Source organism: Oncorhynchus tshawytscha, linkage group LG19 (assembly GCF_018296145.1).
Source record: "Oncorhynchus tshawytscha isolate Ot180627B linkage group LG19, Otsh_v2.0, whole genome shotgun sequence".
Classification (NCBI taxonomy): domain Eukaryota; kingdom Metazoa; phylum Chordata; class Actinopteri; order Salmoniformes; family Salmonidae; genus Oncorhynchus; species Oncorhynchus tshawytscha.
In genome coordinates, this window is record NC_056447.1 from 41,769,136 (window position 1) to 41,782,725 (window position 13,590).

Genomic DNA, 13,590 nt, shown 5'->3' on the forward strand with positions numbered 1-13,590 from the left:
GTGAAATGGCTAGCTAGTAAGCGGGGTGCGCGCTAAATAGCATTTCAAACGTCACTCGCTCTGAGACTTGGAGTCGTTGTTCCCTTTGCCCTGCAAGGGCCGTGGCTTTTGTGGAGTGATGGGTAACAATGCTTCGAGGGTAGCTGTTGTCGATGTGTTCCTGGTTCGAGCCCAGGTAGGGGCGAGGAGCGGGACGGAAGCTATACTGTTACACTGGCAATACCAAAATGCCTATAAGAACATCCAATAGTCTAAGGTATATGAAATACAAATGGTATAGAGAGAGAGAGTCCTATAAATACTATATTAACTACAACCTAAAACCTCTTACCTTGGAATATTGAAGTCTCATGTTAAAAGGAACCACCAGCTTTCATATGTTCTCATGTTCTGAGCAAGCTCGTCATCAAGCTCGAGACCCTGGGTCTCGACCCCGCCCTGTGCAACTGGGTACTGGACTTCCTGACGGGCCGCCCCCAGGTGGTGAGGGTAGGCAACATCTCCACCCCGCTGATCCTCAACACTGGGGCCCCACAAGGGTGCGTTCTGAGCCCTCTCCTGTACTCCCTGTTCACCCACGACTGCGTGGCCACGCACGCCTCCAACTCAATCATCAAGTTTGCGGACAACACAACAGTGGTAGGCTTGATTACCAACAACGACGAGACGGCCTACAGGGAGGAGGTGAGGGCCCTCGGAGTGTGGTGTCAGGAAAATAACCTCACACTCAACGTCAACAAAACTAAGGAGATGATTGTGGACTTCAGGAAACAGCAGAGGGAACACCCCCCTATACACATCGATGGAACAGTAGTGGAGAGGGTAGCAAGTTTTAAGTTCCTCGGCATATACATCACAGACAAACTGAATTGGTCCACTCACACAGACAGCATCGTGAAGAAGGCGCAGCAGCGCCTCTTCAACCTCAGGAGGCTGAAGAAATTCGGCATGTCACCAAAAGCACTCACAAACTTCTACAGATGCACAATCGAGAGCATCCTGGCGGGCTGTATCACCGCCTGGTACGGCAACTGCTCCGCCCTCAACCGTAAGGCTCTCCAGAGGGTAGTGAGGTCTGCACAACGCATCACCGGGGGCAAACTACCTGCCCACCAGGACACCTACACCACCCGATGTTACAGGAAGGCCATAAAGATCATCAAGGACATCAACCACCCGAGCCACTGCCTGTTCACCCCGCTATCATCCAGAAGGCGAGGTCAGTACAGGTGCATCAAAGCTGGGACCGAGAGACTGAAAAACAGCTTCTAACTCAAGGCCATCAGACTGTTAAACAGCCACCACTAACATTGAGTGGCTGCTGCCAACACACTGACTCAACTCCAGCCACTTTAATAATGGGAATTGATGGGAAATGATGTAAATATATCACTAGCCACTTTAAACAATGCTACCTTATATAATGTTACTTACCCTACATTATTCATCTCATATGCATACGTATATACTGTATTCTATATCATCGACTGTATCCTTATGTAATACATGTATCACTAGCCACTTTAACTATGCCACTTTGTTTACATACTCATCTCATATGTATATACTCTACTCGATACCATCTACTGTATCTTGCCTATGCTGCTCTGTACCATCACTCATTCATATATCCTTATGTACATATTCTTTATCCCCTTACACTGTGTATAAGACAGTAGTTTTGGAATTGTTAGTTAGATTACTTGTTGGTTATTACTGCATTGTCAGAACTAGAAGCACAAGCATTTCGCTACACTCGCATTAACATCTGCTAACCATGTGTATGTGACAAATAAAATTTGATTTGATTTAGGAACTTAAACGTTAGCTTTCTTACATGGCACATATTGCACTTTTACTTTCTTCTCCAACACTTTTGTTTTTGCATTATTTAAACCAAATTGAACATGTTTCATTATTTATTTGAGGCTAAATTGATTTTTATTGATGTATTATATTAAGTTAAAATAAGTGTTCATTCAATATTGTTGTAATTGTCATTATGACAAATACATTTTTAAAAATCGGCCGATATAATCGGTATCTTCTTTTTTTGGTCCTCCAATATTCGGTATCGGCATTGAAAAATCATAATCGGTCGACCTCTACACCCCACCACCATGCACTCTGTCTCTCTCTGTATTACTCCAGCACGGTTGATTTTAATTGCTATTTGGGGAATAGTTGGCTGTCAATTAGACTACCCTTTTCTCTCTTTATGGTCTAAAGTGGGTCTGACCTCAGAGCATACTGATGGGGGCATTATTAAGGTAATTCAATGGTGGGGTAATCATCAAATTGAGATTGAACATGGCCCTGGTTCATCTGCGAAGGACGTGGGCTTTATGGGCTTGTGAAACGGTTTATGGAGACTATCCATAACTCAAGGCTTTCATGTCCCTCAGACACTTAAGTAGCTAGTCTAGCCCTGCTAGGTCTGTGTAGTATCTACTGTGATCACGAAGTCTCTGAATGTTCAAGAGTTTAACAATTAATTGTTGCTTTATCTTTACAGTGAAAAAGCGTATCAACTGGCACCGGCACGACTACACAGAGCCTGACGATGGCAGCAGGCTGGTGCAGGCGGGGACCTCTGTGTTTGTACGAGAGCTGCAGAACAGGCCCTTTCCCAGGTACTGAAGGAGCCAAGATACCAGCCACCAGCAGGCCTGACACCCCTGTGACCAAGCCACAGATGCACACACAAGTCACCACATAGCAGTGAGTCCCAGGTTCACACCCTGAGTTGAAAACCAGTGTTTTCCTGGTGTGGTCTGGGCATTGCACTGAACCACCATGAACTGGGCTCTTGCCCCTTTCATGCTATTATATTCGGTTTTGTTATGTAGAATACTATCATTATGTGATCTTGCAGACATTGATTCAGCTTTGATCAAACTTTATTAAGCAAGCACCATTCACCAGAGTAGCCTGTTCTCTATGAGTAGAGCAGAGTCTGAATCCTGCACATGTGCAGAAGCTTCGGGACATTTAGCTGTAGGGAAGAGGGCTCCAGAAAAGTTGGATCCGCAGCTGCATCTAATGTTGTGTTCGTAACCAAGTGGGAGGTGGGAATTTACCAGTTGGATGCATTTACGTTATTTTTAAACTCGTTGAGAAATGCCAATTTGCTAATGGCCTCAAGCTGCATAAACCATAAACTAAAAGTACAACTATCATGCTTGTTAACAAATTAGTGTTCAACATATTAATAGATTGCTTTTTATAAATAATGTTTTGTTGCACTTAACTGCCGAAGATGCTATTATCGAGGTAATTTCCTTAGTAGGTGAGGTCAGAGGTCAGCATGTGGGAGCTCAGGATGATGGACAAGTTTTCCACTAGTAATTACCTGTTGGAGGGCTGTTCAAGTGGATTTTTCAGTCGTATGTGGTAAATTCTCACTTGGTTACGAGCGCAGCATAAACATAGAAAAATATGACAACAGACCAACCATCAACAGAGACTACCTTCATGTATTCAGCCTGTGGCCCTTGAATGTGAATACATGAAGGATGATTGGTCAACACACTCCATGAATGCATCTACTTAAAAAGAGTCAAATCAGGCTGTACCGGAGCGCAAAGTCTGTGAACAAAATGCACCTGAACAGCTTCTTCCCCCAAGCTATAAGACTGCTGACAGTGAATCAAATGGCTACCCGGACTATTTGCATTGACCCCCTTTTTATTTGCACTGACTCTTTTGCACTGGCACTATGCACACTCACTGGACTTACCCACACACTCACACATACTACACTGGCACTCCAACACACATGTGTGTAAATATATACCCACACACTCTTACACACACACATGCATATTGATGCCCCCCCCACACACACACACACACACACACACTTTCACACTCTTCACATGCTGCTACTGTTTTATCTATCCTGATTGCCTAGTCACTTTTACCCCTACTTACAGTGCCTTTGAAAAGTATTCAGACCTAGACTTTTTCCACATTTTGTTACGTTACAGCCTTATTTTAAAATGGATTAAATTGTTTTTTTTCCCTCATCAATCTACACACAAGACCACATGACAAATCAAAAACAGGTTTTTAGAAATTGTTGCTCATTTAAAATGATCACATTTACATAAGTATTCAGACCCTTTACTCAGTACTTTGGTGAAGCACCTTTGGCAGCAATTACAACCTCACGTCTTCTTGGGTATGATGCTACAAGCTTGGCACACCTGTATTTGGGGAGTTTCTCCCATTCCTCTCTGCAGATACTCTTAAGCTCTGTCCGGTTGGATGGGGAGCGTCGCTGTACAGCTTTTTTCAGGTCTCTCCAGAGATGTTCGATCGGGTGCAAGTCCGGGCTATGGCTGGGCCACTCAAGGACATTCAGAGACTTGTCCCGAAGCCACTCCTGCATTGTCTTGGCTGTGTGCTTAGGGTCGTTGTCCTGTAGGAAGGTAAACGTTCACCCCGGTCTGAGGTCTTGAGCACTCTGGAGCAGGTTTTCATCAAGGATCTCTCTGTACTTTGCTCCGTTCATCTTTCCCTCAATCCTGACTAGTCTCCCAGTCCCTGCTGCTGAAAAACATCCCCACAGCATGATGCTGCTACCACACTTCACTGTAGGGAGGGTGCCAGGTTTCTTCCAGATGTGATGCTTGGCATTCAGGCCAAAGAGTTCAATCTTGGTTTCATTAGACCAGAGAATCTTGTTTCTCATGGTCTGAGAGTCTTTAGGTGCCTTTTGGCAAACTCCAAGCATGCTGTTGTCTTTTACTGGGGAGTGGCTTCCGTATGGCCACTCTATAATAATGGCCTTATTGGTGGAGTGTTGCAGAGATGGTTGTCCTTCTAGGAAGTCTTGGTGGTTCCACACTTATTCCATTTTAAGAATGATGGAGGCCACTGTGTTCTTGGGGACCTTCAATGCTGTAGACATGTTTTGGTACCCTTCCCCAGTTCTGTGCCTCGACACAATCCTGTCTCTGAGCTCTACAGACAATTAATTTGACCTCATGGCTTGGTTTTTGCTCTGACATGTACTGTCAACTGTGGGACCTTCTATAGATGTGGACATGATTTGGAAATGGACACAATCATTTGAATTTACCACAGGTGGTCTCCAATCAAGTTGTAGAAACATCTCAAGGATGATCAATGGAAACAGGATTCATCTGACCTCAATTTTGAGTCTCGTAGCAAAGGGAATACTTATGTAAATAATGCATTTCTGTGTTTAACCTGTTTTCGCTTTGTCATTATGGGGTATTGTGTGTAGATTGAGGATTTGTATTTATTTATTATATTTTAGAATAAGACTAACTTAACAAAATGTCGAAAAAGTCAAGATGTCTGAATACTTTCCAAAGGCACTGTAATTATCTCAAGTTACAAATGCAAGTTTACAAATGCTGGTAAACACTGAAATATATTTAACTTAGATTTTTTCACAAAAATATTAGTCGTGGCAAAAGTTTTGAGAATGACACAAATATTAATTTTCACAAAGTCTGCTGCCTCAGTTTGTATGATGGCAATTTGCATATACTCCAGAATGTTATGAAGAGTGATCATATGAATTGCAATTAATTGCAAAGTCCCTCTTTGCCATGCAAATGAACTGAATCCCCAAAAGAACATTTCCACTGCATTTCAGCCCTGCCACAAAAGGACCAGCTGACATCATGTCAGTGATTCTCTCGTTAACACCGGTGTGAGTGTTGACGAGGACAAGGCTGGAGATCACTCTGTCATGCTAATTGAGTTTGAATAACAGACTGGAAGCTTCAAAAGGAGGCTGGTGCTTGGAATCATTGCTCTTCCCCTGTCACCATGGTTACCTGCAAGGAAATACGTGCCGTCATCATTGCTTTGCACAAAAAGAGCTTCACAGGCAAGGATATTGCTGTCAGTAAGATTGCACCTAAATCAACCATTTATCAGATCATCAAGAACTTCAAGGAGAGCAGTTCAATTGTTGTGAAGAAGGCTTCAGGGCGCCCAAGAAAGTCCAGCAAGCATCAGGACCGTCTCCTAAAGTTGATTCAGCTGCGGGATCGGGGCACCACCAGTACAGAGCTTGCTCAGGAATGGCAGCAGGTAGGTGTGAGTGCATCTGCATGCACAGTGTGGCGAAGACCTTTGGAGGATGGCCTGGTGTCAAGAAGGGCAACAAAGAAGCCACTTCTCTCCAGGAAAAACATCATGGACTGACTGATATTCTGCAAAAGGTACAGGGATTGGACTGCTGAGGACTGGAGTAAAGTCATTTTCTCTGGTGAATCCCCTTTCAGATTGTTTGGGGCATCTGGAAAAAAGCTTGTCCGGAGAAGACAAGGTGAGCGCTACCATCAGTCCTGTGTCATGCCAACAGTAAAGCATTCTGAGACCATTCATGTGTAGGGTTGCTTCTCAGCCAAGGGAGTGGGCTCACTCACATTTTTGCCTAAGAACACACCCATGAATAAAGAATGGTACCAACACATCCTCCGAGAGCAACTTCTCCCAACCATCCAGGAACAGTTTGGTGACGAACAATGCCTTTTCCAGCATGATGGAGCACCAGGCCATAAGGCAAAAGTGATAACTAAGTGGCTCGGGGAACAAAACATCGATATTTTGGGTCCATGGTCAGGAAACTCCCCAGGTATTAATCCTATTGAGAACTTGTTGTCAATCCTCAAGAGGCGGGTGGACAAACAAAAACCCACACATTCTGACAAACTCCAAGCATTGATTATGCAAGAATGGGCTGCCATCAGTCAGGATGTGGGCCAGAAGTTAACTGACAGCATGCCATGGCGGATTGTAGTGGTCTTGAAAAAGAAGGGTCAACACTGCAAATATTGACTCTTTGCTTCAACTTCATATAATTATCAATAAAAGCCTTTGACACTTATGAAATGCTTGTAATTATACTTCAGTATTCCATAGTGACATCTGACAAAAGTATCTAAAGACACTGAAGCAGCAAACTTTGTGGAAATTAATATTTGTGTCATTCTCAACTTTTGGCCACGACTGTACATTGGGCCTTCACTGTATTAGCGGACCGATATAGACATCTTCATCGAGGGGCACAAAAAACATCTGCGAAAATTGCAACACCCCCACGCCAACTACTTCCTGCAGCCATGGTTGTTATTTTATTGTGTTAACATTTTTTTAATGTAATAGTATTTTTCACTTTGGTTGGTTAAGGGACCGTGTTGTAAGCATTTCACGGTAAAGGCTACACCTGTTGCATTTGGCGCATGTGACCAATAAAATGTTATTTGATCAGATGTATTCTTATATATGACCCCTCTTTCCTTTGTTGCAGTGCGTCTGAGATCCTGGTGCAGATGCAGGGGTATCAGGTAACACAGAAGTACCTGGAGAAGCAGGGCTTCAGCTACCCCATCGCCGTTCCCCAACTAGGCGGACTGGGTCTCAAGCTGCCCCCCTCCAGCTTCTCTGTCAGGGATGTGGAGGAGTATGTTGGTAAGAAGAGAACATTTTAAGAATCGATCACTCTGTCACAGTATGTGCTGTTTAGATCACTCTGTCGGTGTGCTGTTTTGGTGCCTTTGTTTGCTTTGTGTACATTAACTGTACCATATTTCAAAACTGGCCCATTTTCAAAGGAATTGGGTCAGTGTGCTAATATATTGTAGCGACCCGCACAGACAGCTGTGTGTTGTGTGTTAGGGTTGTAGGTGGTTGTGTTGTATTTACCAGTACCCAGTGTTCGCGGGGTCTGACATGCCAATCACGGGAATGCCTGGAATGTTCTGATGCCGGGCATCCTGGCGGTTGGCAGGGTGGAGGGGGGTTGGGCGGGGGGATGGAGCATTGGAAGTTAAGACCAGGTTTAGCCTTTGTTCTCTCTCTTACGTCTGGCCTTCACAAGAGAAGCTCACGGTTGGTTTGTGGTGTATCTTTCATTTATTTGGTGTGGGCCTGTGTAAAGTTGGGTTAATAAACCGTCAATTCGTAAACTCAAGCCTCAGTCTGGACAATTGTTCCTTTATGATCTAGTCAGGTCATTACATTGGTGTCAGAAGTAAAAACCTTGATAAAAGTTAGCCAGCTAGCTTGCTGACTTCTGTGGCTAGCTACCGTAGGTGAGAACGGGGTTGAAAATGCTTTGAGAGAATCCGAAAGTGAAGGTGGAGGTAGAGGACGATTATGGCCAAGGAGGTGCGTGTGCATGGACGTCGGAGGATCTGGCTGAGGAGATCGCCAGGGCGTCGGTGCCTAGAGGCCGCTTGAGGGAGGACGTTAGAGTGATGGCGGCGGAAGCGGGCATGTGTGCCCCGTCGACTGCTTCGCACGGATTCTGGTGGGCGGACCGAAGGGGTGACGTCGAACACGGCGAGACGAGGTATCTGGGGCTCAGGATGTAAACGAACATGGCGGCGCCCAGTTCCCGGCTGCGTCCTTATCTGTGAAGACCCTGAAGTATTCCGGTAAGTTGGATTGGGAAGCTTTTCATGCTCAGTTTGAACTGTTATCTCATTTTAGAGGGTGGTTGAATGAAGATCGGGCACTGCAGTTGGCTTTATGCGTCACGGATGATGCTCTGGCCTGTTTGATATTGATTTGCCCCGAGGACAGATGTGATTATGGTGCTTTAGTGGGAGCACTGAGGAGGCGCTATGGACAGTGGGTACAGCCTGGGCTACTGCGCTCCGAACTGAGTAATAGACGCAGGCAGCCTGGGGAGCCTCTATGGGTGTTAGCTAATGACATTGAGAGCCTCTCTCGGTGGGCATATGCTCACATGCCCCCCTCTGTGCAGAGCGAGCTAGCACGGGACCAGCTCATACAGGCGCTCTCTCCTACGGAGCTGCGCATACAGACGCAGCTGGCTCATCCTGAGTCATTTCAGATAGCCTTGGAGATGGCTTTGGAGAGGGAGCTGGTGTGGGCTGGGGCTTGAGCTGGGGCTTTGGTGGGGGTGCAGGGAGACAGACCCTCTGTGTGGGCTGATGGGCAGAGCTCCCCAGCGCTGGAAAAGGCTTCATGGGTGGCTGAAATGATAAAACTCATTCGTGCTGTGTCGCTACAGGCGGCACAAAACACACACCCTGGTTCCAGGATCTGCTGGGGTTGTGGCCAGCCAGGCCATCTGCGCCGGGATTGCCCATGTCCCCCAGAGCTCAGGGAAACGGCTCGGGGTCCGCATAGACCTGGTAGTGCGGACCCCAGGTTTTCTATCCCAACCACAATCTTCTTCAGGACGAGCCCGCCGGCACCGACGGGGAAGCAGGGCTCCACTTCCCCCAGAAGCAGACGAGGGCAAGCGGATTGAGCCTGTTGTGGTGGGGTGGACCTGTGTTGGGGACTTTTGTCATGTCACTGTGGAGGGGGTGCCCTGCTCCGCCCTGGTGGACACTGGGTCCACAGTAACCCTGGTGAGGCCAGATATTGTGCCAGGTTGAACTCTGTGTGAGCCCACAACTGTGTAGCTCCACGCAGTCACAGGTGAGCTAGCACCCATGAAAGGGAACGGAATAATGACTGACAGTAGGGGGCAGGACTGTGCGTCATCCTGTGTGGGTGGCGGCTGTGCAGGACCCTTGTATCCTGGGGTTGGACTTTCTTAGGAGCACAGGCTGCCAGTTAGACCTAAATGGGGGCACACTGCGCTTCCAGGGAGGGCCGGCAGTCACCATGGCTCCCCCTAATGTCACATTCACTCAACCCATCAATCCCTTTACTCCAACAGTTAAAGCAGCAGAGACTCATGGCTGCCCCCCCTCCCCCACATCTGTGTGTGACTTTTCCCCAGCCCCCCTGTCACCTACGGCCGCACCCAAAGCCCAGCTACCCCAGACGGGAGAGGAGAGGACACTGTCTGCAGTGAGGGAGTTATGGGGAAGGAACTGTATTGGTCTTGACCCCGAGCAGCAGGAACGGTTGTGGCAGTTGCTGTTTGAATTCAGAGAGAGCTTTGCACTGAGTGAGGAAGAGGTGGGTCAGACTCATCTGGTGCAGCATGAGATCGATACAGGTGATGCTCGACCCATCAAGAAGCGCCCACGCCGTGTCCCGCTGGCACGCCAGGAGGCGGCAGACGAGGCTGTGTTGGAGATGCAGCGGTCAGACTTCATCGAGCCCTCAGACAGCCCCTGGGCGGCGCCAGTCATGGTTCCGAAGAAGGGGGGCAAGCTGAGGTTCTGTGTGGACTACAGGTGGCTGAATGAGGTAACCAGGAAGGACTCATACCCCATACCTTGTATCGATGAGTCGCTGGATCTGGTTAGGGGGTCCTCCTGGTTCTCCTCACTACACCTCCGCAGTGGCTACTGGCAGGTGCCCCTCTCCCCAGAGGCCAGAGCCAAAACTGCATTCTCCACTAACAGAGGACATTGGCAGTTCAAGGTCCTGTGCTTCGGCCTGTGCAACGCTCCTGCTACTTTTGAGCGTTTGATGGACAGGATGTTGGATGGCATCCCCCGACAGCAGTGTGGTATACCTCGATGACATCCTGGCCCATGGCAGCTCCTTCCAGTCAGCCCTGGGGGCGCAACGACGTGTGCTGGAGAGGGTGGCTGCCGCAGGTCTGAAGCTCCACCCCGAGAAGTGCCACTTCATGAGGAGAGAGAGGTGTCCTTCTTGGGCCACCGAGTGGGGAAGGAGGAGATCAGCACCATGGAGGATAAGGTGGGGGCTGTCAGAGACTGGCCAACCCCCTCCGACCAGCGTCAGCTGAAGAGCATCCTGGGCCTGGCCTCGTACTACAGGAGGTTTGTATGGGGCTTCTCAAGCGTCGCTGCTCCCTTGAACCTCATGCTGCCGAAAGACAAGGCCTTCACTTGGACAGTGGAGTGTGAGGCATTCAACACCCTCAAACGTGCACTAATCGAGGCCCCTGTGCTCGCCCCCCCCCCTGACCTCACCTTGGCCTTTATCCTGGACACAGACGTGAGCAATGTGGGCATGGGTGTGGTGAAGACCCAGGTGGGGCCAGAGGGAGAGAGTGGTGGCGTACTTCAGCAAAACATTTGACTAACATGAGCACCGCTACAGTGTCACCCGGCGGGAGCTCTTGGCTGTTGTGGCTTCCGTCAAACACTTCATATACTACCTGGGTGGCCTGCCCTTTACTGTAAGGACTGACCACTCTGCTCTCCAGTGGCACATGTCTTTCAGGCAGGTGGCACGCTGGTTGGAGGAGCTTCAGCTGTTTGACTTCACAGTGGTGCACAGGGCAGTGGCACGCCACTCCAACGCCATGTCCCGTCGGCCCTGTACTGCAGACGGCTGCCGCCACTGTGAGCGGAGAGGGGGACGGGAGAGAGCTGTGTGCAGAGGGGGTCTGTGCCACAGTGTGTCGGGCGAGTGGGCCTGACTGTTGTGAGCTGCAGACTGTCGACGTGGCTGAATGGGGGCAGCAGCAGGGACGGGACACAGACCTACAGCCAGTGCTACAGTGGGTAGAGGTGCAGGTGAGGCCACTATGGGAAGAGGTGACAGCGCTCTCACTAGAAGGCCAGCATCCCGGAGTCGCCTCTTCACTGTTGACGTTGAGACTGGTGTTTTGCGGGTACTATTTAATGAAGCTGACAGTTGAGGACTTGTGAGGGAAACTGTTTCTCAAACAACACACTAATGTACTTGTCATCCTGCTCTGTTGTGCACCGGGGCCTCCCACTCTTTCTATTCTGGTTAGAGCCAGTTTGCGCTGTTCTGTAAAGCGAGTAGTACACAGCGTTGTACGAGATCTTCAGGTTCTTGGCAATTTCTTGCATGGAATAGCCTTAATTTCTAAGAACAAGAATAGACTGACGAGTTTCATAAGAAAATTATTTGTTTCTGGCCATTTTGAGCCTGTAATCAAACCCACAAATGCTGACGCTCCAGATACTCAACTTGTCTAAAGAAGGTCAGTTTTAATTGCTTCTTTAATTAGCACAACGGTTTTCATCTGTGCTAGCATAATTGTGTTTTCTAATGATCAATTAGCCTTTTAAAATGATCAACTTGGATTAGCTAACACAACGTGCCATTGGAACACCGGAGTGATGATTGCTGATAATGGGCCTCTGTAGGTATTTCATTAAAAATCAGCCATTTTCTAGCTACATAGTCATTTACAACATTAACAATGTCTACACTGTATTTCTGATCAACTTGATATTATTTTAATGTACAAAATATGTGCTTTTCTTTCAAAAACAAGGACATTTCTAAGTGAGCCCAAACTTTTGAAAGGTAGTGTACATGCGCAGTGCTCAGCTGTTGGCTACAGTTTTATGCCGGTGGTGTGCTGAGCAGACCATCCTGCTGAAGTCCTCCAGCCTTACATCTACATTTAGGTAATTTAGAACAGGGGTTCTAAAACTGTGGGGCGTGGAAGGTGCAATTTCGAAATTGGGTAGTGGATCATCAGTTTTCCTCTTGTCATGTCAGTCATTTCATACCTTAGAGCTATTTATAACTTGTCAGAAATGTCCAGATCAACTAGCCCATGTCAGCTAGCGTTTTTTAGCAAGGTTTTTTTTATCCCATAGATTTTGTAGTAATGTAGTCACTCAAATATCACATCAGTACACATTAGGCATGACAAAGTGTGTAGCATTGCAGGAAATAAACTTTAAACCTACATTTTCTCAACAAGAGGGGTGAGAAGTTTGTGTCATGAACAGTGCTTGTGTCCATAGTAATGTGTGTGCGGGGGTGAGGGCACGGAATGTGCCCTAATGCTGGAAGGGGGACCTGAGTGAAAAAGTTTATTTAGAAGACACTCTTATCCAGAGCAACTTAGTCAGTGCATTTAACTAAGATAGTAAAGACAACCACATCGCAGTTGCATATTGAATTACTGAAATTATTTTCAATACTTCATAAAAACACAATAGCCTACACATTTCTGCGCATAAAAATGAGCACAGGACTGGAGTGTTTTTTTTATCGGGAAGGGAAGGAAAGTTTTGGGGTTATAGAACTGTTGCTGGGTCAGAACAATACAGGAAAAATATTAACAGGAATGAATTTTCACTTCCGAGTCAATCTCTAGTGTAGGGGTCCAGTTTACACTGTTCACAGGGTGGTTGTCGGGGCACCAAAACAGTGAAGTTGAGCTTCGCACTTCAATGTTCTTAGTTGTTGCGGAAATTGAACCACAATGCTGTTTACTTTCTGCATCTAAGTCATATCTCTGAGTCTACCTTTAATCCACCAATAATGAAAACGTGTGTAGATAATGGTGGATTAGTTTACATAAGACAGTGTTTCATCACCTCTCTCCACTATTGAGTTTGGTACTTATGGGATCCCCTTACTTCCCCAGTACATTATCAGACATCTCAGGTTCATGTCCGGCTAAGTTTCTTTTGGGCTCAAATTATGTTCACTCTGCTCCTTCAGTCTACTGCCCACACACACACACAGAGTGGAGACAAAACCATCTCACTTTTGCAGCTAACCTGAGAGAGTGCAGCACTGGCCATTGTGCCTCTTAGCATGGGAATCATTGTCTCAAGGTTTTTTAAATTTATTGCCCATGGTCAGTGTGGCAGTGGAACTGTACACTAGAAAGGGTTAATGGTATGCTTTTCCATTGGGATAAACATGCTCCAAACTCTGATCTCACTACTATGTCAGAGACTAAATCATTCTGTGCAC

General features: G+C 47.1%; 1 protein-coding gene across 6 annotated transcripts in view; it reads left to right on the forward strand.

The window, feature by feature from the left end:
- Positions 1–13,590, forward strand: part of LOC112218787 (lysine-specific demethylase 7B) — a 62,030-nt gene that overhangs the window by 26,347 nt on the left and 22,093 nt on the right. For all 6 annotated transcript variants that reach the window (XR_002948664.2, XM_024379922.2, XM_024379924.2 and 3 more), the window contains exons 3-4: positions 2,516–2,633; positions 7,298–7,458. Coding sequence is in view for 5 of the 6 variants with exons in the window: in XM_024379922.2 (XP_024235690.1) it covers positions 2,516–2,633; positions 7,298–7,458 (279 nt within the window). In the remaining variant the exon portion in view is untranslated. The remainder of the gene's footprint in view (positions 1–2,515; positions 2,634–7,297; positions 7,459–13,590) is intronic.